Source organism: Trichomycterus rosablanca, chromosome 23 (assembly GCF_030014385.1).
Source record: "Trichomycterus rosablanca isolate fTriRos1 chromosome 23, fTriRos1.hap1, whole genome shotgun sequence".
Taxonomy (NCBI): domain Eukaryota; kingdom Metazoa; phylum Chordata; class Actinopteri; order Siluriformes; family Trichomycteridae; genus Trichomycterus; species Trichomycterus rosablanca.
Genome location: NC_086010.1, coordinates 12,135,712 through 12,161,583, shown reverse-complemented (window position 1 = coordinate 12,161,583; position 25,872 = coordinate 12,135,712). Strand labels below are relative to the sequence as shown.

At 40.1% G+C, this 25,872-nt stretch overlaps 1 protein-coding gene across 1 annotated transcript in view; it reads left to right on the top strand.

Moving 5' to 3' along the window:
- epb41l4b (erythrocyte membrane protein band 4.1 like 4B) overlaps positions 1–25,872 on the top strand; it is a 91,103-nt gene that overhangs the window by 21,508 nt on the left and 43,723 nt on the right. The window contains exons 4-7 of the mRNA XM_062985943.1: positions 3,078–3,156; positions 5,088–5,132; positions 18,234–18,286; positions 22,374–22,494. Of these exons, the coding sequence (XP_062842013.1) occupies positions 3,078–3,156; positions 5,088–5,132; positions 18,234–18,286; positions 22,374–22,494 (298 nt within the window). The remainder of the gene's footprint in view (positions 1–3,077; positions 3,157–5,087; positions 5,133–18,233; positions 18,287–22,373; positions 22,495–25,872) is intronic.

Sequence of the window (25,872 nt, the reverse complement as noted above, 5' to 3'; positions counted from 1 at the left end):
CTTGCAGCATCTGGACCTGGGAAACTTTGTCATTGAGAACTAAAAAAATCTCATTCTAAAATATTGTAGATACAAATGTTGGGCCAAAATTGGGTCATACAACATGACCCTGATCCCAAGCACAATAACAAATTGACATCTAATGGGTAAAAACAAAAATACAAAGGTGTTTGAATGGCCAGATCAAAGTCTAGACCTTAACCCAAATAGAATGCTGTGGTAGGATCTTATGTACAAATGAATGTCCTTAAATATCAATGAACTGAAGCAATATTGTTTCTAAAGGTGGTTCTACATGTTGGTGAATTATTGGGTGTACTCCAGTGGTTCTCAACCAGGACTCACTGCAAATGATTCAGATTTAGTTGTTGATGCAGATCCCACTAATGTTGAGTATTAAACTAGTAGTAAACTCACTACATCAACCAAAATATTCACCAAAAAATATCAAGCTATATAATTTTTTTATTATGAATTTATTGATTTTTCCATGAACAAGAGGGGCCAATAAACTTTTATTTATCATCCTTGCTGAAAGCTTAAGCATAATATCACAACCTGTGTCAAGGGGGTCCTTGAATTTTTTTTGTTTTTTAACACAGAGGGGTCTTAGAGAAACAAGGCTAAGAACCACTGGTGTACTCTTTTTTTATACCTGATTTCTGAATGTTAATTTAAGACTATATATTAAAATATGTTGGTCTGTACCAGACACTATAGTCTCTGGTGATCCACTATCAACATCTTGTTTGACCTGGCTGTGTAGCATGAACCATTGTCCTACTGGAAATACCAATCAAGTTTTCTCCCAGGCTATCCCAAGTTATCCTTGATTCATTTGTCTTTCACAAATCTGCATTGCTGACGCACCCCCAGATCATCACAGATCCCCCACCATCTTTGAGCGGGGAAGCTGACAAACTTGACTGAATTACACCAGTTCTGTCAGGAGTCATGAACAAAAATTTCAGTATCCTTTCTCCAATTTCAATGTCCTTTCTTAAAGACCCAGTAGTGAGCTTTACGCAGTTTAAACTAGATCTGTATGACATTACAAGATCTCCCAAATGCCAATAGCCTTAAATTTTTATTGTTTTTACTCAATTAAATCCAATGGGATCCCCCTCTAGACTTACTGAGGTCCCCTGGTTAAGAACCCTTGACCTAAAACAAGAAACGTGTGATGACGTGTGGAGTTGTGAAACAATGATTTTGAAAGTCTTTAGCCTTGGTGTATGTAAACTTTTGGGTTAAACTTGTGCTACACTATCTAAGGTTGTGCCGAATACGGACTCTAAATGTTAAGTTGCCTGTTCTAGCTCTTTAGGCTCTGATGGTGACGTAATTGTTAACTTTTAACAGGCTGTTTATGAACGCGTGATAGTGCGCTTAGATTTAAACGATCATTAATAGGGCCCTGAAAATTTGCTTAATTTCACAGAAAAATCACTGATTTCACAGATTTTTAAAGAAAAGTGCCACATTTCATGACATTTCATTAAATAACACTCATACACCGACCACCTCCTTGTTTCTACACTCACTGTCCATTTTATCAGCTCTACTTACCATATAGAAGCACTTTATAGTTCTACAATTACTGACTGTAGTCCATCTGTTTCTCTGCATGCTTTGTTAGCCCCATTTCATGCTGTTCTTTAATGGTCAGGACCCCCACAGGACCACTATTAGAGTAGGTATTATTTGGGTGGTGGATCATTCTCAGCACTGCAGTGACACTGACATGGTGGTGGTGTTTTAGTGTGTGTTGTGCTGGTATGAGTGGATCAGACAGCAGCGCTGATGAAGTTTTTAAACACCTCACTGTCACTGCTGGACTGAGAATAGTCCACCAACCAAAAATATCCAGCCAACAGTGCCCGGTGGGCAACGTCCTGTGACCACCAATGAAGGTCTAGAAGATGACCAACTCAAACAGCAGCAATAGATGAGCGATCGTCTCTGACTTTACATCTACAAGGTGGACCAACTAGGTAGGAGAGTCTAATAGAGTAGACAGTGTGTGGACACAGTATTTACAAACTCCAGCAGCGCTGCTGTGTCTGATCCTGTGGGGGTCCTGACCATTGAAGAACAGAGTAAAAGGAGGTTAAAAAAGTATGTAGTGAAACAGATGGACTACGGTCAGTGCTTCTATATGGTAAGTGGAGCTGATAAAACGGACAGTGAGTGTAGAAACAAGGAGGTGGTTTTAATGTTATGGCTGATCAGTGTAAATCAAATGATAAAATAAATGGAAGATACAGTACACAGCACAGCCTACCTTAACGGTTGAATGTAAACCTAGAACATCCAGCGACGGTGCGAGGCTTCATCTTAGCAAATTATCGTCTGTGTTTTGACACGCCCCCCTCTGCGTCCACAGATTTGGTTGGGAGTTTTTCAAACTCATTTACCTGAGTCGTGTTTTTAGCTGCTTTACACGTCAACATCTTGGACGTTTGCGATTGCTAACTGAATTGGCGTAGGATTGCTAGGACCGCCTCATAGTGCAGATTAACCAGTAAACGTGAGGCGTTTGAACGCTGCGCGAATGAAAAACGCTTAACACAAACTTTACATTTTGAATTTTTACAGCAAATTGCATATTACACATTAAAAGGCTTATGTAATTGTCCGTGACACAATGTTCACTCCTGTGAATTAGGTAGGGCCTTAATCATTGTATTTAGTCTCATCATTTCAATGATTGTAATAAAGTGTATTATAATATCTCGAATTACATTCATTCTGATAACTGAAATACAGTCCCAGCCAAGGTCCACTTGTGCAAGTAATTAATTTGTGTAACTCAATTTAAATCTATTTGCTTCTCAGACAGCACTGAACTGATGTGTCACTATGACAACTTAGTACGGCCTTGGATTTTCTGCCTTTTTCTTTAGTTTTTTTGTTTCTTTCTTTGCTTTCAATAAGTTTCTCTGTGGAGAAGTGGAGGTTTATTGAATAAAAATCTCACATCGCTTATGTTTTGTATACTTGACATACTGTGCATGCTTTTATTAACCCCTGTTCTGTTTAGACTCATCGTTTCTGTTTTTTCTCCTATTGTTTAGATGGGCCTCCATACAGATTATTTTTCAGGGTGAAGTTTTACTCATCAGAACCCAACAATCTCCATGAAGAGTTCACCAGGTAAAGAACGGAGCAGGACTGAATATTATATTTTATGGTGCAGTTGTTCTAGCAAGTACACTGATCAGCCGTAACATTAAAACCACCTCCTTGTTTCTACACTCACTGTCCATTTTATCAGCTCCACTTACCATATGGAAGCACTTTGTAGTTCTACAATAACTGACTGTAGTCTATCTGTTTCTCTGCATGCTTTGTTAGCCCCCTTTCATGCTGTTCTTTAATGGTCAGGACTCTCCTGGGACCACTACAGAGTAGGTATTATTTGGGTGGCGGATCATTCTCAGCACTGCAGTGACACTGACATGATGGTGGTGTGTTTGTGTGTGTTGTGCTGGTATGAGTGGATCAGACACAGCAGCGCTGCTGGAGTTTTTAAACACCTCACTGTCACTGCTGGACTGAGAATAGTCCACCAACCAGAAAAATATCCAGCCAACAGCGCCTTGTGGGCAGCGTCCTGTGACCATTGATGAAGGTCTAGAAGATGACCAACTCAAACAGCAGCAATAGATGAGCGATCGTCTCTGACGCTACATCTACAAGGTGGACCAACTAGGTAGGAGAGTCTAATAGAGTGGACAGTGAGTGGACACAGTATTTAAAAACTCCAGCAACGCTGCTGTATCTGCTCCACTCATACTAGCACAACGCACACTAACACACCACCACCATGTCAGTGTCACTGCAGTGCTGAGAATGATCCACCACCCAAATAATATCTGCTCTGTGGTGGTCCTGTGGGGGTCCTGACCATTAAAGAACAGTGTGAAAGCAGGCTAAAAAAGCATGTAGAGAAACAGATGGACTACAGTCAGTAATTGTAGAACTACAAAGTGCTTCTATATGGTAAGTGGAGCTGATAAAATGGACAGTAAGTGTAGAAACAATGAGGTGGTTTTAATGTTATGGCTGATTGGTGTATATCACGAATATGTTGGGGTTATTATAAATGTTAATTGTTTGCTGTTGTCCAGAGGTGATTCAGAAATTGTTTTTACCAGTAATGAGAGCTCAGACTATCATTTATAATGTAATAATAATACTTATATAGCACTTTTCAAAAACTGAAAGACACTTACAAATGACACAGACCTGCAGGCGAGAAACATGAAACATAGCCAGACTTTTTAGTGAAGTTTATGATTCAAGGTTAAGGACAGTTTTAAGTGAGAAAGAAGTGATTTTATGAGGTTTTAAGACTTAGATTTTAATGTGGAGATAGATTAAGTCTGTTGGACATGTAGGGGAAGAGAGTTCTAAAGTCTGGGAGCCAGCCTAGAGAAGGACAGATTGCCAAAGACTTAAGCATCATGTCTATAGTTACACAGCTACACAGTATCTACATTACATTTACATTTTTGGCATTTGGCAGACAGGTTTATAAGGGTTAACAGTGGCAACTGCTCTTGTAGCTAGGGTACAAATACCTGTATTATACAACAGACCGGATTTTTTCTGTCATGATGTCTTTCTTGAATCTACCTTTAATGTTTTACAGTTAAACATGCCATAAAAGATGATCTAAAACTAATTTAAACATTTAGTTCATAATAGTTTTTTCATAAGAGTAGGACTGTTACTTATCGTAAAGTAATTCAAAAATGGCCACATTAATGTATAACTAATTCAATACACCTGCATATAAGAGACAGTGGTAGCCTAGTAGATAGAGCATTGTTATCGAACGGACAGTTGTGGGTTCTAATTCTGGTTCTGCCATGCAGCCACTGTTGGACCCTTGAGCAAGCCTTTTCCAACAGTGACTGAGCAATGGCTGACCTTGTGCTCTGACACACAAAAAACCATTTCATAGTACTGTACATGTGTATATGTATATATATAATAAATAGAGGCTTTTCATCTGCCTTATATCATTATTATTATTTTAAATTTTCATTTATTCATTTAATCATTTATATTCTTCTTAGGTACCTCTTTGTGTTGCAGCTCAGACAAGATGTTCTGTCTGGCAAGTAAGAAATTACTTTTATACACATGTAGACAAACTAGACGTTACTAAACTGTTTTGGTACCTTCTTTTCTTCCTTTTCCGACCTATCTCATTTTTATGCTTATAATGTGTTAATACAATTGGTGTTAGATTCAGACAACATTTTAGACGATATGTTCATCATCCACAGTTCATGTGAAAATTAATAAATCTATTTGAGTAGAAATTGGGTTTATAGGTGCCCAGGTGGCGCAGCGGGATATTCCGCTTGCACACCAGCACCGAGTTTCTGAACTCCTCAGTTCGAAACTCTGTGTTGCGTCTGGTCGGCTGGGCGCCATCTAGCGGGCATGATTGGCAGTGCCTGAAGCAGATACTAATTGGCCACCGTATCTGCAGGGTGGGGGCCGGATTATGTGTGGGTGGGTGGGTGGGTCTTCATACGCTGTGTAAGGACCCTTATTGGTGGAAGAGACGCCTGTGCAGAATGCAGGGGCGAGAAGAGGAGGGCTGTGCACGTGTGGGAAGAGGCGTGTACAGCGACGTGCTCTCCTTGGATGCAATCTGGTATCTCTCAGCAGCAGAAGACAAAATTGAGTGCTCTAAATCGGGAGGAAATTGGGGAGAACATTCATAAAAAAGAAAGAAAAAGAAATTGGGTTTATTTAAAGCAAATTAAAACATTAAACACAAACTGTAATTGTAGCTGTGACCCAAATAAGTCAAATCAGTAAGGCAAGGCAAGTTTATTTGTATAGCACCTTTCATACACAGTGGCAATTCAAAGTGCTTTACATAAAGAAAAAAATTAATTAAAAGCATTAAAACATTCCTGAGATCTAGAACCTCAGAAAGACTTCTTGCAAACATTTAGTTACAATTAAGACAACATGAAATTCAAACAAGAGAGATAAAAAATTAAGAACATGACAAATTAAAAGAAAATATTGTAAAATATACCCTACAATTTGGGAAATACGAAATTAAAACAAGAGAGATAAAAAATTAAAACATGAAAACTTAAAGAAAATATAGTAAAATATACCCTACAATTTAGAATGTACACTACTCTATAAAAATAATTATTAAGAGCATGAAAAACTAAAAGAAATATGGTAAAATGAGGGTAATAGCAAAACATTTTGAACTCAATCATAGGCACAAGAAAAAAGAAAAGTTTTTAACCTGGATTTAAACATTTCTACATTTAAGGAACATCTAATATCTCCTGGCAGTCTGTTCCAGTTACAGTGTATCACAAAAGTGAGTACACCCCTCACATTTCTGCAGATATTTAAGTATATCTTTTCATGGGACAACACTGACAAAATGACACTTTGACACAATGAAAAGTAGTCTGTGTGCAGCTTATATAACAGTGTAAATTTATTCTTCCCTCAAAATAACTCAATATACAGCCATTAATGTCTAAACCACCGGCAACAAAAGTGAGTACACCCCTAAGAGACTACACCCCTAAATGTCCAAATTGAGCACTGCTTGTCATTTTCCCTCCAAAATGTCATGTGACTCGTTAGTGTTACTAGGTCTCAGGTGTGCATAGGGAGCAGGTGTGTTCAATTTAGTAGTACAGCTCTCACACTCTCTCATACTGGTCACTGAAAGTTCCAACATGGCACCTCATGGCAAAGAACTCTCTGAAGATCTTAAAAGACGAATTGTTGCGCTACATGAAGATGGCCAAGGCTACAAGAAGATTGCCAACACCCTGAAACTGAGCTGCAGCACAGTGGCCAAGATCATCCAGCGTTTTAAAAGAGCAGGGTCCACTCAGAACAGACCTCGCGTTGGTCGTCCAAAGAAGCTGAGTGCACGTGCTCAGCGTCACATCCAACTGCTGTCTTTGAAAGATAGGCGCAGGAGTGCTGTCAGCATTGCTGCAGAGATTGAAAAGGTGGGGGGTCAGCCTGTCAGTGCTCGGACCATACGCCGCACACTACATCAAATTGGTCTGCATGGCTGTCACCCCAGAAGGAAGCCTTTTCTGAAGTCTCTACACAAGAAAGCCCACAAACAGTTTGCTGAAGACATGTCAACAAAGGACATGGATTACTGGAACCATGTCCTATGGTCTGATGAGACCAAGATTAATTTGTTTGGTTCAGATGGTCTCAAGCATGTGTGGCGGCAATCAGGTGAGGAGTACAAAGATAAGTGTGTCATGCCTACAGTCAAGCATGGTGGTGGGAATGCCATGGTCTGGGGCTGCATGAGTGCAGCAGGTGTTGGGGAGTTACATTTCATTGAGGGACACATGAACTCCAATATGTACTGTGAAATACTGAAGCAGAGCATGATCCCCTCCCTCCGGAAACTGGGTCGCAGGGCAGTGTTCCAGCATGATAATGACCCCAAACACACCTCTAAGACGACCACTGCTTTATTGAAGTGGCTGAGGGTAAAGGTGATTGACTGGCCAAGCATGTCTCCAGACCTAAACCCAATAGAACATCTTTGGGGCATCCTCAAGCGGAAGGTGGAGGAGCGCAAAGTCTCGAATATCCGCCAGCTCCGTGATGTCGTCATGGAGGAGTGGAAAAGCATTCCAGTGGCAACCTGTGAAGCTCTGGTAAACTCCATGCCCAGGACAGTTAAGGCAGTTTTGGGAAATAATGGTGGCCACACAAAATATGGACACTTCAGGAACTTTCACTAAGGGGTGTACTCACTTTTGTTGCCGGTGGTTTAGACATTAATGGCTGTATATTGAGTTATTTTGAGGGAAGAATAAATTTACACTGTTATATAAGCTGCACACAGACTACTTTTCATTGTGTTAAAGTGTCATTTTGTCAGTGTTGTCCCATGAAAAGATATACTTAAATATCTGCAGAAATGTGAGGGGTGTACTCACTTTTGTGATACACTGTATATGCAGCCCAACAGCTAAATGCTGCTTCACCATGTTTAGTTTGGACTCTGGGCTCAACTAGCTGACCTGAGTCCATGGATCTAAGAGATCTACTAGGTTTATATTCTCTAAACATTTCTGAGATGTATTCTGGGCCGAACCCATTCATTGATTTATAGACCAGTAGCAGCACTTTAAATTCTATTCTGTAACTAATCGGAAGCCAGTGTAGAGATTTTAGAACTGGAGTGATGTGCTCAGTTCTCTCCGTCTTAAGAGTCCAGTTAAGAGACCATTACAATAGTCCACCCTACTGGAGATAAAAGCATGGATGAGCTTCTCTAGGTCTTGTTGGCACATTAGACCCTTGATTTTGGCTATATTTCTAAGATGGTAGAAGGCTGTTTTGGTGATGGTTTTAATATGGCTGGTGAATGTAAGATCTGAGTCTATTAGAACGCCAAGATTTCGGACTTGGTCTTTGGTTTTTAGAGCCCGGGAACTGAGGTGTTCACTGACACTAATCCTCTTCTCTTTGCTGCCAAACACAACAATCTCTGTTTTGTCCTTATTTAACTGTAGAAAATTCTGGCTCATCCAGTTATTGATGTCCTCCAGACACTGACACAGTGAATCTATTGGGCTGTAATCATCTGGTGAGAGAGCCAGATATATCTGTGTGTCATCTGGCATAACTATGGTAATCAATGTTGTTAGCCTGTAGCATTTGGCCTAATGGCAGCATATAAAGATTGAACAGAAGAGGTCAGAGAACTGATCCCTGTGGGATTCCACATGTCATAGCCACCCTGTCAGATTCATAGCTGCCAATAGTGACGAAGTAACTCCGGTCTTCTAAATAGGACTTGAACCAATTAAGGACTGTTCCGGAAAGTCCAACCCAGTTTTCCAACCTATCCAGCAGTATTCTATGATCTACAGTGTCAAAGGCTGCACTAAGATCCAGTAAAACCAGAACTGATATTTTACCCGAGTCAGTATTCAGCCGTAGATCATTTAACACTTTTATGAGAGCCGTTTCAGTGCTGTGGTGAGCTCGAAAGCCTGACTGAAATTTGTCAAAATAACCACTGGAATTCAAAAAACTGTTGATTTGATTGTAAACAACTTTCTCAATGATCTTAGCTATGAAAGGAAGATTTGAGGCCGGCCTGTAGTTGTTTAACACAGACGCATCCAGAGTTCTCTTTTTTAGGAGTGGCTTAATGGCAGCTGTTTTCAGTGACTTTGGGAAAACGCCTGATGCTAGTGAGCCATTAACTATTTGTTGCAAATCAGTTTTTACAGAGTTAAAAATAGTTTTAAAAAATTCAGATGGCAGCATGTCGAGACAACATGTTGATGATTTAAGATGCTGAACTGTTTTCTCCAGAGTGCTTTGGTCTATTGTATTAAATTGTGACATAATAGTCATGTTATTTCTAGGTGTCTGTAGGGGCAGCATGGTTTCATCGTTTGACTGAGTGGCGTTGATGGTCAGTCTAATAGTTTTGATTTTTTCACAGAAGAAATGAGCAAATTCATGACATTTCTCTATGGACAGAAGTTCTGGGGTGATCTGTTTTGGAGGATTTGTAAGCTTGTCGACCACTTTGAATAGAGTGCGGGTGTTGTTGATGTTCCTGTTAATGATCTTAGAGAAGTGCAGCTGTCTAGTCCTGCATAACTCCGAGTTAAAACTACAAAGGCTTTGCTTATAGAGATCATAGTGGATTTGAAGTTTAGTTTTCCTCCACTTACGTTCAGCTCTCCTGCAGAGCTATTACCATCATTGTGTTACGCCATGGTGCTTTCTGTTTGCTCAACGTTTTCAAGACTTTTAGCGGGGCAACCACATCCATGACAGTCAATATTTTCACATTAAAGTTATCCAGAAGTTCATCAACTGACTCTGCAATTAAAGTTGGTGATATAGCTATGGCCTCCATAAACTGAGAACTAGTGCTTTCATTTATGTAACTTTTCTTAACAGAAACAGAGCTAGTTTGAGCATCTGAAGTGATCAGTATTTCAAAGAAGACACAAACATGATCAGAGAGGGCCAAGTCCTTGACCATAACAGAAGAAATGTTAAGACCTTTAGTAATAACTAGATCCAGAGTGTGCCCTCGAGTATGTGTAGGCCCTTTCACATGTTGCAATAGACCAAACGTGTCAAAAAGTCCAAAAAGTTCTTGTTAAAATCCCCAGTTATGATGAAAAAGCTGTACTCAGTGGAGATAACTGACAGTAGTTCAGCAAATTCATCTATAAAATGTGCAGAGTATCTTGGAGGTTTATAAATGGATAAAAATAAAATTTTGGGAGTACCCTGCAAAATAAAACAGAGGTATTCAAAAGACATAAAATTGCCAAGTACAGTCTCTTTGCACTGGAATACATCTTTAAATAAGGCAGCTACTCCTCCACCTTTCCTACCACTTCGACACACATTCATAAAACTGAAGTTTGCTGGTGCTGTTTCGTTAAGAACAGTGGCACTGCTGCCTTCTGCTAACCATGTTTCAGTTAGAAACAGAAAATCTAAACTGTAGGATAGAATTATGTCATTCACTAAAAATGATTTGTTGGCTAGAGATCTAACATTAAGCAGAGATAGCTTTAAAGGAACCACAGGAGCCCCTGGGGCAGCCCGAGGTTGTCGTGGTACAGGTAAGAGGTTAGACTGGTTGACTTGGTATGCTGAATGCGTTCTATTCTTTCTATTTCTAATCAACACAGGAATAGAAAACATTTCAGACATACTGGGTCCAAGCTTACTCTCCAAACTGTTGTCAGTATAATATCTGCTATAGCAAGGACCCTGAACACATCACAAAGTGTTATCATTATTTTGTATTCTGAAGCCGCTATCAGTAGCACTCACTGAACATTCTGAACTCTTCACAGCCAGAGTAGATGAAGTACAAGGCTGCTGCTGACGGTGCTGAAGTGGCCTCAGAGCACGGGGGGGAAGGGGTGCCCTGGGCTTTTTGGGTGAAACCTGTGGACTGGCTGAGATGGAGTGTGAGAATTTAGTCCCAACACACACCAGTTTCTCCATTTTCTCTGTGAAATCCATATGTGGAGGTGAGAGAGAGAGAAGTTGGAGGATGACTGTGATGTCTCTGCTGCTGACTGCTGTGTCACTGCCTGATGATGAAGGTCGTAATAGCTTTTGTCAAGAGTCAGAAACTCAGCCTGAGCTGTGTTCTCCAGTGATGGGGATTGTATGTTTGATGGTCCTTCATGGTTGAAGGCAGGTGAGGGAGGTTGAGGATGCACATATTGTGTCGAGTCAGTCCAAGAAGCAGATGGGTGGCGAAGAGCAAAATGGAGGTTGTCCTTTAGTTCCTTCACTCCAGTCTTGCTTAGGTGGGTGCCATCTGGGTAAAAAAATTCTCTGTGCCCCCAGAATAAATTAAAATTGTCAACGTGTTGAGGTTGAGTAGCCGTGAAAACATATTAGATCCTCGGGCTGGGAGAGGCCCACTGATGAACTTCTGAGCAGTCAGCTTCTCAAGTGTATTAAACAGTTCAGTGAAGTTGTTCTTTAAGATTTCTGACTCCTCTCTGCGAATGTCATTTCTGCCCACGTGCAGAATAATTTGGTTGATCACTCCATGCTGGGTGAGGATGTTGGGAAGTTCCTCATTTAATTCCGAGACAGTCACATTCGGGAGACAGCATGTTAGTATTGATCTGCTGCCTATATTCTTGATGGCAGAGTCACCGACGATCAGAGTTTTCGGAGCGTTCTCTGCGTCAGGCGAGGGCCTCTGCTTAAACAGCCTCGTGTTTTTGCTAGCCCGCTTTGAGTCCCCTTTTATAGTCAGCTTCGCTGGTTTTGTTTCGTTACCATTACCACTGGGGATAACCTCGATCAGATTTCTGAGCGGTTCAAAACGATTCAGCAAAGGGGTCGGTTTTTGTTGCGACCCTGCTATTTTCCCACGGGGTGCAATTGTGCTAGCTTTTGGAATAGTTTTAGCTTTCCGAGCCCATGATGAACAGTCTGGCGTGGAAGACATTAAGACAGCCACCTGCTGCTTTTGTGCTTTTGGTTTTGCTCCAAGTTTGTGCCACCGACTTATTCTCTCACATGGTTCGTTTCTGTTCCCCTGTTTTGATTGAATTCTGTCAAGCTTCGGGAAGTCTGTTAAGCTCTCTAGCCTTAACTTAGCTGGTTGTTCTGTGTTAGATTTTGACTCACCCTCGAGTGATCTGGAACCATTTCTCCTGTCCGTTCCAGGTAGGATTGTGAGCATTTTTGTCTCCAGCACAGCGATTTTCCGTAGGAGTCTGTAGCAGTTGGAGCAGCACGAAGAACCCGCTGTAGTGATAGGAGCCATGGTAGTCCTGATAACTGTGCCCGAGTTCAGTCTGACGGCTAGTGGAAAACTCCGTTAACTAAGTGTCTAATTTAATGTAGTTCTGTAATTCTGTGCCTTTCCAGCCGATCTGTTGTCAGTGTTTGCTGATTGTGCTCTATATTTTAGAAATAAAAGATACAAAAATAACTAAAATAACTACAAACTAAAAGCAAGCGGAGAGCAGACAGAAAGCGTGCAGCCAGAGCGAGCGTCAAGGACTCAGTACTATGAGCTTTACTATTACAACATTATGTGTGATACATAGGCAGTTTGGCACGCAGCCACATTAGAACTAACTAACTAACTAACTAACTTCCTGTTAACTAGATTAAACTGCTCACAGGTCAGTGTCAAAAATACCACACGGCTATTAACAATTACAACAACAACAAACCTAATAAAATACAGTCAGCTTTTTTAATCTCTCAAATCTCTCAGCTGTCTTTAATTTTCGATTAGAGCTGGCAATTTTCGGTGACAGTAGGCAGAGCTAACATAAGCAACGCGGACTAGGCGGCGTCAGCAACACAAAGTTGACTGAAGTTAAACTTCATACAAATTAAACATTGAGCCGCTTTATTTCTGCCACATGAAACGGTGCACACTGCTTTTGGTTTCTAGATAATAGTTTATACTAAAGATGGAAGAGAAACTTTTGCAAATACATGGCAGCAATCTCAGAGAACATACACAGTTTTTTTTCTTGTTTCCTGAAAATGATAGATGACCGATTTCCATTCAGGATGGAATACTTGGTGGGAAAAAATGTTTGGTCAAATAGTTTTTCTCTATAAGTTATGTACCAACTTGCCATCTATGCAAAGCTACACTAACAGTCAAACACATATTAATGCCCAGCACTAAACACAGAAAGACTGAAATTCTTTACCGAAAACAATATACAAAACCTGCTTAAGACTACATCACCAGGGAAAATGAAAAACTCTTTGACACATTTAAATCTAAAACATCTGTTATAATTGGTTTTAAAATGACATCGACTTAGGATACAATCTATGTACCGCTGTATAAATAGCCTCAATGTACTGATATGGCGTTAAACTCAAACAAACAAACAAACGCTGTACTGCCAAGGCATTTGCTTTTTTTTTGGCTTGGCATCAGTTAAACCATGGCAACCAAATGCCCACAGGGGATAATGATGCTGCCGGCGCAAACACAGGGCGATGAGCAATTAGCAGTTTGGCCAACAAGGCAATAAAACGCTGTTGATCTAACCATACGGTTAAGTTTGCTAAGTTAGCAATAATATGCTTAATAAGCTTGTGAATACATACAGGAATTTATTGGAAAACAATTAAAACAAATGCACAGGGTTGGCACAGTTTCTCTCTTTTTCTCCCAATTTAGCATAGACCCCGATCACGTCCGAGGAGGATCTGCTCACCTGACACATGCTCCCTTTGAAGCATTCGCAATCCACCGACCCACGGTGGCTAAGTGGGTAGCACTGTCGCCTCACAGCAAGAAGGTCCTGGGTTCGATCCCCAGGTGGGGCGGTCCGGGTCCTTTCTGTGTGGAGTTTGTATGTTCTCCACGGTTCGTGTGGGTCTCCTCCGGGTGCTCCGGTTTCCTCCCACAGTCCAAATACATGCAAGTGAGGTGAATTGTCCATGACTGTGTTTGATGTAGCTTGTGAACTGATGAATCTTGTGTAATGAGTAACTACCGTTCCTGTCATGAATGTAACCAAAGTGTGTAAAAACATGACGTTAAAATCTCAATAAACAAACAAACAAACAGCCCACCGACCCCTTCTTATTCACTCAAACTTTGGTGAATTTACATGTGAGGCCAGTCTTGCACATGGAAAGTCGTTCTTCCACCGTTCCTCCACTTGTATATAGGCGCTTCGGGCTACTAACCAGGGTCCTTACACAGCGTTGACGACCCCATCCCTCTTTTAAGTCTGTTTTTTTCCCCACCCAGTAAACTATGGGCCAATTTTGTCCGCTGCAGGCACTGCCAAACTCGGGAAGTTCCGAATCTCTGTGCTGGTGCGCTAGCGAAATATCCCGCTGTGCTACCTGGGCGCCCATGAAATACTTTCTTAGGGATTTAATTAATACCATTACTCTGATCACAAACAATAGGAACTGACAGCTCTGATAATAGGTGTAATTTTATGTAGGTAATGTTTGGACAAAGCGTAAATTATTCTTCATAAATACATATTATAGGACTTTGGGACATATTTTAGTTCATTTTTTTTTATTTATTGTTGGAGTGTTTTGTGGTGGAGCAGAATCTTGTTTTCCACCCCCTCTCCTCCTTTTACACAACCCTCAATAAAACCAACTATTTATATGTGACACACAAACATGCGCTCAAGGTCAAGCTTGAGTCCAGTGGTTTCTCAGTTTTAGTGTCTAATGTGGGTCTGCTCACCGGGGAGCTGCTCCGCTCTTATAATAAAAGAAACTGATGAGAACCAGCACTGGCTTCTAATTTAAGACCTCTGACACACTTCCACACAGGAGGTGCACTTTTCTTTGCTTTCTGCTTCAGTCTTTTTCTCATATACACACAGAAACATAGACTGGATTCAAGAGTAGCTTTTAATATTAATTTGAAAATCAAAAAGTAAATTGTAACAATATTTTGGTGGCCGAGACTCATGTTACCAAATTATTGCAACACATAAAATATTTTCTTCCCAGTCTAGTCGTATCCAATTACCTGATCTCATTTTGCTTCCTCTACTGTTGCTGACTTCTATTATTGACCGAGGAGAGCCATGACTTATACACGCCCCCCAACACGTGTGCAGTAGCTAACCGCTTCTTATCACCTGCACAAGGCGGGTTCATATGGAGAGCCGTATCTCGCACGGAGAGTCACATACTCATCTCCATTATCCCGCGTCTGTGTGCAGGTGCCATCGATCAGCCAGCAGAGGTGTAATAACAGCAGTTATGAGGAATCCCCCCTGAGCCAGTCATTGTTTGTTAGGCGCCCGGCCTGCCAGTAGCAGAGCTAAGTTTTTAAAATCAAAAATTTTTAGCTCTGGAGTGCTAGTGCGTTTTACCGCTGGCCCCCAATTTGTATGTTTAACTAATTTTAAATGTATGAATGTTGAATAAAAAAATGTTTTACTAATTAAACAAACTAATGCTCAAATGATCCAGTTGGCAGTGTAGCATATTTGATTTATTTAATTTATTTGAAAGGACGGTACAGTGGCTCTGTGGGTAGCACCACTGGGTTCGATTCCCAGATGGAGCTGTTCGTGTGTGTCTTTGCCTTGTAATGGACTGGTGACCTGTCCAGGGTGGTTCCTAAATTTCCCCAGTAAATTTTACCCACGTGACCCTGAGTCAGAAAAAGCAGTGGTACAACAGACAATGAATAAATGAATTAATTTATTTTTTGTAATTTATCAACAATACCAACTGGACACCAGACAACAAAGCTAAAAAACTATAAAAGTTTTTGGAAAAGTTAATACAGACTTAATTGACGAAAGTACAAAAAACAGATTTTAAATGTTTTCACCAATCAACTTAATTTGACCTTGTTGTATGTTATGAATATAAACAAAGAAGAGGGATTTGATGCCTATAACACATTTTAAAAAGATTGAGACAGGGCGCTCTGGTGGCACAGTGTGATATTTCGCTAGCACATCAGCGCTGGGACTTTGATCTCCTTGAGTTTGAATCTCAGCTTTACTACCGGTCAGCCCGGCGCCCCTAGCAGGCACAGTTGGCAGTGCCTGCAGCAGACAAAATTGGCCACTATAGTCTGCTGTATGGGAAAAGACTGGATGGGAAAGGGGGCAGGGTCTTCGACAATATGTAAGGACCCTTGTCTGAGGCGCCTGAACAGAAGTGGAGTAATGCGAAGATCAGCGCGTGACGTCAGAGGGAGCGTGTGTCACACAAATATACCCTCCTGGGACGTGATCGGGGTCTCCAGCAGCGGAAGACAAATTGGCGGGAGAAAATGCATAAATAAAATAGCCAAAAAAGTTGGGACATAGGCATGTTTACCACTGTGTTACTTCACCTTTTCTATTAATTACACTTTTTTATGATTTCGGAACTGAGGAAACGAATAGTTGCAGTTTTTTTTTTTACATTTTGGCCATTTTTGTTTGATCTGGACTGCAAGTAGACAAGTCAGGCACAGGCACTCTATGCCAACTAAGGCACACAAATGTAGCTCGTGTAGAATAAGGCCTGGCACTGTCTTGCTGAGATAACCATGTACGGTCAAGAAAAGGCCACACCACAAAGGCAGCGTGTCTTGTCTATAATCCCAGTATACCCTTCTGTGTCAATGGTACACATGTGCAAGTCAGCCATGCTGTAGGACCTGATGCAACCCCATACAATGACAGTTGTTTGCTATTGCAATTTTCGCTGATAACAGTCTGGATGGCTCTTTTTTTGTTTTCATTTTTGGCCTGAAGAACTCGATGTCTCTTTTGCAGCAAACTCATCTCAGCACAGTATGCATTTTCATTTTCTTTCTGTCCAGCTGAGATAAGCTTGTGCCCAGAGAATTTGGCAGTCTCAGAAATTATATTTACAAAATACAATCATTGTTATCCACCATTGGTAATAAACTGCATTTTTTTGTGTACTTTTCTCAGTAAAAAAAAAGTTCAGGAGAATTAACAAATCACATTCTTGTTTTATTGTTTTTAATTTCATTTTTATTAACCGCTTTATCCTGGTCAGGGTCATGGCAGTTCCTGTTCTAACAGGAAATACTGAGCGCAAGGCAGAAGTACACTGGACAGGGTGCCAATCCATCGCAGGACTGCAGCCATAATCCCTTCAAATATAGCCTTTGCAGTGGTTGGTTTGTGTAATAGACCAGCGGTCCCCAACCTTTTTTGCAGCATGGACGGGTTTCATATAAGATATAATTTCACGGACCAGCTGAGGCCAGAGGATTTAAAATAGAATAACTATAGAATGGAAAATCAGTGATTGATTGGAGACAATAACACCTGAAGAGTATTGAAAATGTAATTGCTCTTGTAGTGATCTCTAAATATTTATTCTGCGTCGCCTGGTAATAAATGACCCACGGACCCCCGGTGGTTGGGGATCACTGTAATAGACCACGAGAGTGCCCTGTTTTTATTATATTTTACCAAATTGTCCAACTCTTTGGTAAATTAGGTAATTACGTAATATGTTACTTTCATGGTTGGGCAGTAATGGAATAGAAGTGGTCAGCATTATGTGTTCCATGGTCTCGTGGAACTGCATATATTTTAAGCTAATGTAAAATAATGAGGTTGCTTTGACACTTACACACTGAACACAAATATAATATAAAAAACACTGAAATATAATTAAAAATACAATAAAACCTGCTCTTACCTTTACTTCTTTATTGTTTCCTTATGCTTCTTAATTAGTGGAGAGAACTTATAAGCAGTTATAATTAAGAGAGGTTTAGTGTTTCTATGTTTTTTTTTTTATACATTAAGTCACGTTAAGCTTTTTTTTTAACAATAAGCATTTTAGACTCTCTTGGAAAAGCTGATTCTCTCAATTTTTCAGAACCTCAAGCTATAACAAGTTTAAAAGTGAACAGTAAGGAAAATCCAGCTGAAAACAGATACATGTGGAGCTTTCAGAGTGAATTTGACAGTTATTCCACACAAATGCAGATTCGTGTCATAGTCATTTGATGACATTTTACCGCACCACTCAAGCCGAGCGCTGAACAAACATTTCTGTTATTGTTTATATGAACTGTGTTGTGGGGGAGGTTTGTGTTGTCCAATGTTGTGTATTGTCTACTGTAATAATGTTGTATCATTGTGTATTTCTTGGCTGGAAACGTTTATTACCTCTTTTAATGCATCAGTAAACCTTCTCTTTTCCCTGATCAGGTTAAAGTGTCCATATGATATGGCTGTGGATCTTGGAGCTTATTGCTTACAGAGTAAGTTCTTGTTTTTGGGTGTAGTCTTGGGTTTTATACTGCATGTACAAAAGTAAGTGGACACCCGACTGTCATAACCATGTGTGCTTATACACTGATCAGCCATAACATTAAAACCACCTCCTTGTTTCTACACTCACTGTCCATTTTATCAGCTCCACTTACCATATAGAAGCACTTTGTAGTTCTACAATTACTGACTGTAGTCCATCTGTTTCTCTACATACTTTTTTAGCCTGCTTTCACCCTGTTCTTCAATGGTCAGGACCACCACAGAGCAGGTGTTATTTAGGTGGTGGATCATTCTCAGCACTGCAGTGACACTGACATGATGGTGGTGTGTTAGTGTGTGTTGTGCTGGTATGAGTGGATCAGACACAGCAGTGCTGCTGGAGTTTTTAAATACCGTGTCCACTCTATTAGACACTCCTACCTAGTTGGTCCAATTTGTAGATATAAGATCAGAGACGATCACTTATCTACTGCTGCTGTTTGAGTTGGTCATCTTCTAGATCTTCATCAGTGGTCACAGGACACTGCCCATGGGGCGCTGTTGGCTGGATATATTTTTGTTTGGTGGACTATTCTCATTCCAGCAGTGACAGTGAGGTGTTTAAAAACTCCATCAGCATTGCTGTGTCTGATCCACTCATACCAGCACAACACACACTAACACACCACCACCATGTCATTGTCACTGCAGTGCTGAGAATGATCCACCACCCAAATAATACCTACTCTGTAGTGGTCCTGTGGGGGTCCTGACCATTGAAGAACAGCATGAAAGGGGGCTAACAAAGCATGCAGAGAAACAGATGGACTACAGTCAGTAATTGTAGAACTACAAAGTGCTTCTATATAGTAAGTAAAGCCGATAAAATGGACAATGAGTGTAGAAACAAGGTGGTGGTTTTAATGTTATGGATGATATGTGTATATCACATTTAAAACTATGGACACATTTAAGTTTAAATAATTATTGGCTTCGCCACATATTCACAGTAAAGCACCATGTTTAGCATTTCTACTGATGTGTATACTATTCAGTAAAAATTTAACAGGAACAGAGAATAAATATTTATTGATATATAAATGCTTTTTTGATTACATAGATTAACATCATTTTGAGTTTAAATGAAAACCAACGAGTTTTCTTGACAAATGTCTTTGGAAACTATAATTCAACCCTGAGCTTCAGTACTTTGGTGGAACATTCTTTTACCTTTTATAACCCCTAATAGGTACTTTCAGTAAGTGCTAATAAGCGTTTGATGCCTCTCTTGTGGAATCTTTGCCCATTCTTATTGTGCAAAGCTTCCAGCTCATCAAGGTTTGATTGCTTTTGTGCTGCTGCTGATTTCTTTAAATCCCACCATGTGATTTAAATCTGGAGATTTAAGGAGGCCACTGCAGGAAATTCCCTGACTAATTTCTTAACCAAGCTTTGATTGACATTGATATCGCCTTTGGATCTAGAAAAGTCCCATTGCTGGAAAGTCCAGTTATCACCAATGCTTAGTTCCACCACAGAGGGCAAAACATTCCTCTTCAAAATACAGTGCATCCGGAAAGTATTCACAGCGCTTCACTTTTTTCCTTATTCCAGGGAATGGATTAAATTCATTTTTCCCTCAAAATTCTACACACGCAATACCCCATTATGACAAGAAAAGTTTGTTTGACATTTCTGCAAAATTTATTAAAAACAAAACACAAAAATATAAAATGTACATAAGTACTCACAGCCCTTGCTCAATACTTTGTTAAAGCACATTTGGCAGCAATTACAGCCTCAAGTCTTTGAAGCTACTGTGATGCTACAAGCTTGGCACACCTATTTTTGGGCAGTTTCTCCCATTCTTCTTTGCAGAACCTCTTAAGCTCCATCAGGTTGGATGGGGAGCGTCAATCTTTAGATCTCTCCAGAGATGTTCAATCAGGTTCAAGTCTGGGCTCTGGCTGGGCCACTCAAGGACATTCACAGAGTTTTGTTATTTTGCATAGTTCTTAGAGTCGTTGTCCTGTTGGAAGATGAACCTTCGCCCCAGTCTGAGATTCAGAGTGCTCTAGAGCAGGTTATTATCAAGTATGTCTCTGTACATTGCAGCAGTCATCTTTCCCTCAACCCTGAATAGTCTCCCAGTTCCTGCTGCCAAAAACATCACCACAGCATGATGCTGCCACCACCATGTTTCACTGTAGGAATGGTATTGGCTAGGTGATGAGCGGTGCCTGGTTTCCTTCAGACATGACGCTTGGCATTCAGGCCAAAGAGTTCAATCTTTGTTTCATCAGACCAGTGAATCTTGTTTCTCATGGTCTGAGAGGCCTTCAGGTGCCTTTTGGCAAACTTCAGACGGGCTGCCATGTGCCTTTTACTGAGGAGTGGCTTGCGTCTGGCCACTCTTACCATACAAGCCTGATTGGTGCAGTGTTGCAGAAATGGTTGTCCTTCTGGAAGGTTCTCCTCTCTTCACAAAGCAATGCTGGAGCTCTGTCAGAGTGACCATCGGGTTCTTGGTCACCTCCCTGACTAAGGCCCTTCTACCTCAGATTGGCCGGGCGGCCAGGTCAAGGAAGAGTCCTGGTGGTTCCTAACTTCTTCCATTTATGGATGATGGAGGGCACTGTGCTCATTGGGACCTTCAATGCTGCAGAAATTTTTCTGTACCCTAATCCAGATCTGTGCCTCGATACAATCCTGTCTCGGAGGTCTACAGGCAATTCCTTGGACTTCATGGCTTGGTTTGTGCTCTGACATGCACTGTCTACTATGGGACCTTATATTAACAGGTGTGTGCCTTTCCAAATCATGTCCAATCAACTGAAATTACCACAGGTGAACTCCAATCAAGCTGTAGAAACATCTGAAGGATGATCAGTGGAAACAGGATGCACCTGAGCTCAATTTTGAGTGTCATGACAAAGGCTGTGAATACTTATGTACATGTTATATTTTTTACTTTTTTCACTTTGACATCATGGGGTATTGTGTGTAGAATTTTGAGGGAAAAATGAATGTAATCCATTTTGCCTTTGGACACCACAAACTTACTCATACCTACCTGCTAAATGAAGACCAGGCATCTATTTGCCACCATTGTGGATTAAAAACCTTAAACACATCCTCTATGCGTGACACTACCAGAACAAAATTCCACAATACAAACAACTTCAAGGAAATCCTCACCTCAGCCCCCCTCCAAAAAAACTGCTTAAATTCCTAGAAGCAGTAGTACTTATGCCCTCTAACTTTTAAAAAATCAGTTAAACCCTACACCCTCATAGCCTTGCAAACAACATCCCAACCCATATAAAGTCTTCTAATAAATTCCTATTATTAAACAAATCAACCCACTTTGACTTTTTAAATATGAAACCAATTATTGAGCCATGATAATAGCCATAGCAGCTGACATGACGCTAAGAATGAAACACACAAACTCGCCTTTGGTTTTAAATATGGGTCAGCCCCTCTCTGACCTTTTTCTATTGTAACAAGCTCAGCTGTTCCGGTAAGGATTTCCAGCAGATTTTGGAACCACATGGATCTGAGTCATTGTGTTCACATACATGGGTGCATCATGTGGGACGCACTAAACCTTGTACTTAAGTACAAGGCTTTCCATTAGATTTCGAAACTGCTGGAGTTCTGCTTCCGAGCGCATTCCTGAGACTGGCATTCTGCTGACATTGCTGTCAGGGCAGTAAAAACTCTAAAAGCAGAGTGGCAGGCAAGGTCAGACTTTTTATCTGCTATTTGCACTCATTGGTACAGTTCTTTAAACTGTATGACCTATTGCTTTGTTGCTTTTTGATGTTTCTGCAACAATTCTTACTAAAGGGCAGCAGAACAGAAATTTGGCTGTCTAACTCGGACACATTCTAACTGAATCAAATTACAGTGCTTTGATAAAAATCAGTAAACTCTTCTGTACTACCCAGTATACAACTGCAAGCAAATAGACAGTGTGTCCACATACTATTGTTCATATTTTGTTACTACTTTTTCTCTTAGCATTTTGTATGAGCACATGACTTACATTATTTGTAACAATCTTTGCAATCTGTGTGTGTGCATTATTAGGTGAGATGGGAGACTGCGACCCACTTGAACACACTCCATTGTTGGTATCAGAGTTTCGTTTTTCACCCAAACAGACAGAGATCATGGAGGCAGATATTTTCCGCAAGTGGGTAGAGTGCAGGTAAGCTACATTTATTACATTTCAGAACAGTCTGCCAGTCATTACAAAAAAGGGACAGTGGTAGCCTACTGGGTAGTGCTGTGGGTTACCAAATTGAAGATTGGTATAGCCTTGTGCAAGGCCCAACAGCTTCAAAACCTCAGCTTCCAAAGATGTATTGCCCTGTACCTGTGTATACAGTATGTGTATATGATAAAGCCCTCCAATTTGCCCTAGATTATCATTATTAGATAATAATTAGAACTGAAGAACGAATTGTCAGGACATCTCGTTTGTCTGTAGCTGGATGTGTTCAGAGGCATTTCTGGCTCAGATTAGAGCTTTCGGATTAGAACTTCCTGATTGACCCATGATAATCTTACTGACACCCACAGGCGAACTAAATGATTTTCTTGTCCAGATTTGGTTCATACTGGTGAATTAATTACATGTGTAATTTAGATCTGCCATCTGCAACAAGCTAAGCTAAGTGGAATGGGGATTGTGTGTACAATATAAGCATGAGTGTTTGTGAGGATCATGTTTTGTAATAGTTATTGAGTAAATATCTTAATCATTCACCAGCACACACATTTTTGCTAAAATCTAATCATGTTAAGGCAAAAACAGAAGGTCCATTAAAAATTGTATTTATAAGTGTGTACGTATAGATGCATGTAGCAATATATTGGTCAACAAATATATACATACACACACACACACATATATATTGGACAATATACACTGATCAGCCATAACATTAAAACCACCTCCTTGTTTCTACACTCACTCTCCATTTTATCAGCTCCACTTACCATATAGAAGCACTTTGTAGTTATACAATTACTTACTGTAGTCCATCTGTTTCTCTGCATACTTTTTTAGCCTGCTTTCACCCTGTTCTTTAATGGTCAGGACCCCCACAGGACCACCACAGAGCAGGTATTATTTGGGTGGTGGGTCATTCTCAGCACTGCAGTGACACTGACATGGTGGTGGTGTGTTAGTGTGTGTTGTGCTGGTATGAGTGGATAAGACACAGCAATGCTGATAAAGTTTTTAAACACATCACTGTCACTGCTGGAATGAGAATAGTCCACCAACCAATAATATATCCAGCCAACAGTGCCCGGTGGGCAGCGTCCTGTGACCACTGATGAAGGTCTAGATGATGACCAACTCAAAGATGAGTGATCGTCTCTGACTGCTCTGTACATCTACAAGGTGAACCAACTAGGTAAGAGTGTCTTAAAGAGTGGACAGTGAGTGGACACAGTTTTTAAAAACTCCAGCAGCACAACAAACCTAACACACCACCACCATGTTCACCATTGTCACTTCAGTGCTGAGAATGATCCACCACCTAAATAATGCCTGCTCTGTGGTGGTCCTGACCCTTGAAGAACAGGGTGAAAGCAGACTAAAACATTATGTAGAGAAACATATGAACTGCAAAGTGCTTCTATATGGTAAGTGGAGCTGATAAAATGGACAGTGTGTGTAGAAACAAGGAAGTGGTTTTAATGTTATGGCTGATCAGTGTAATTATATAGTCATAATTTAAAACAAAACCACAGAATACTCCAGCATGTACAGATGTTAAAAAGACTATAACGGTGTGGGGTTATTACCATTAAGCAGAATCTTAATGACAATTTGAAAAAGCATCTAATGTGGCATGTTAAACATAAATATAAAAAATAAATAAGACATGCAGTATATATTTCAATCAAGAACACAACCACACAAAACACTGAGCTTTAAAGCATCACTAAAGACTCGGTGATTGCTTTATTAGAGAGGCCATTAGAGAAAATGAGGGTTGTACTTAGTTTGCCAGAGAATGTGGAGCTTAAAATAAAAATAGAATATATCGGTGCACTATAATGGCTCACAGCTCTTATAATCTAAGTAATGGATTTTAAAGTCAGAATACATTTACTACATTTTGAAAAAAGTCTGTTTGTGTGTGTGTGTGTGTGTGTGTGTGCGTGCATGTGTTAGGCACTTTCAATAAACACAATTCCAGGATAAATATATTCAGATCATTTATTTTTTTATTATTTTTATGATTTTCAATTTATTAACTGCTTTATGTAGTAACACTGATCATGCCATAAATAATACAATCAAGTGTATAAAGTGGTGTAAAAATCAAATAAATAAATAAATAACTGCTTTATGTAGCAGGTCCAGTTCCTCTGAAAACACTGGGCAGAAGTCAGGGATACCCTGGACAGGGCATCAATCCATCACACCCCCTCAGACATGGCCAATCATGTCTGTGTAGACGCCCAGCTGGCTAACATTGCCGCAGCAGCATAGTATGCTATTCCACCACTGCTGAGATCTGAATTTAAATCTCAGCGGTGGTGGGCAAGCTTGATAAGCTTTTCTTTTCTTATCTTTTCATTTTTCCTGACAGCATTAGTGTAGTTATTTTATCATAATACACAGTTTTTTATGAGTTAAGATTCCTTTATTGATCCCCATGAGGGAAATTCGGTTGTTACAACAGCTCCAGTACAGTGTAAGAACAGTAAATACAGTAAATAGAGTAAATAAAATAGAGTAGAATAAAATTAAAATAAAATTAAAAAAGTTAGACTAATAAAAATATTTACTCTGTAATGCAATTACTATTATACAGCAGTATGACAGTTACAACTATATAAGAGGACACTATATATACTTATGTAGTATGAAATGTAGATTCAAGTGCAGGGAAAAGGGTGGGGGACAACTACTATGTTCATTTAACAATTATTTTGGTGTATTTATGGTTTGTTTAAATCCAGTTCATTCAAAATTCAAAAAATCCTTGGTCACCCAAGGATGATGGGTCCTTGCTGAGTCTGATTCAATTCAAGATTTCTTCCTGTAATTTTAAGGGAGTTTTTTTTCTTGCCACTGTCACCCTTGGCTTGCTCAACAGGGTTTTTTTGGTCCGTTGGTCCCGGATGGAAGTTGCTTTGAGACAATGTCTATTGTAAAAAGGGCTATACAGAAAAAATTAACTTGACTTGATTATTTTGATGCATCATCCAGGGTGTTCCTGCCTTGCTTTCTGCATTTGCCTGGTAATGTTCTACCCACTACAACTCTGATATGGACAAAGCAGTTTCTAAAGACAAAAAGTCCAATAAAATTAAAATAAAATTTAAAAACTTATAACAATATTGACTCTGTAATGCAATTACTATTATACAGCAGTATGACCGTTACAACTTTATAAGAGGACACTATATATATACTTATGTAGTATGAAATGTAGATTCAAGTGCAGGGAAAGGGGTGGGGGACAAAGATCCTTGAGCTAATGTGTAGGCTTTTACCTTCTTAATAAAAGATTATACAAAATATTTACATTAATTTTGTTTCCACACTGACCTGCTTGTT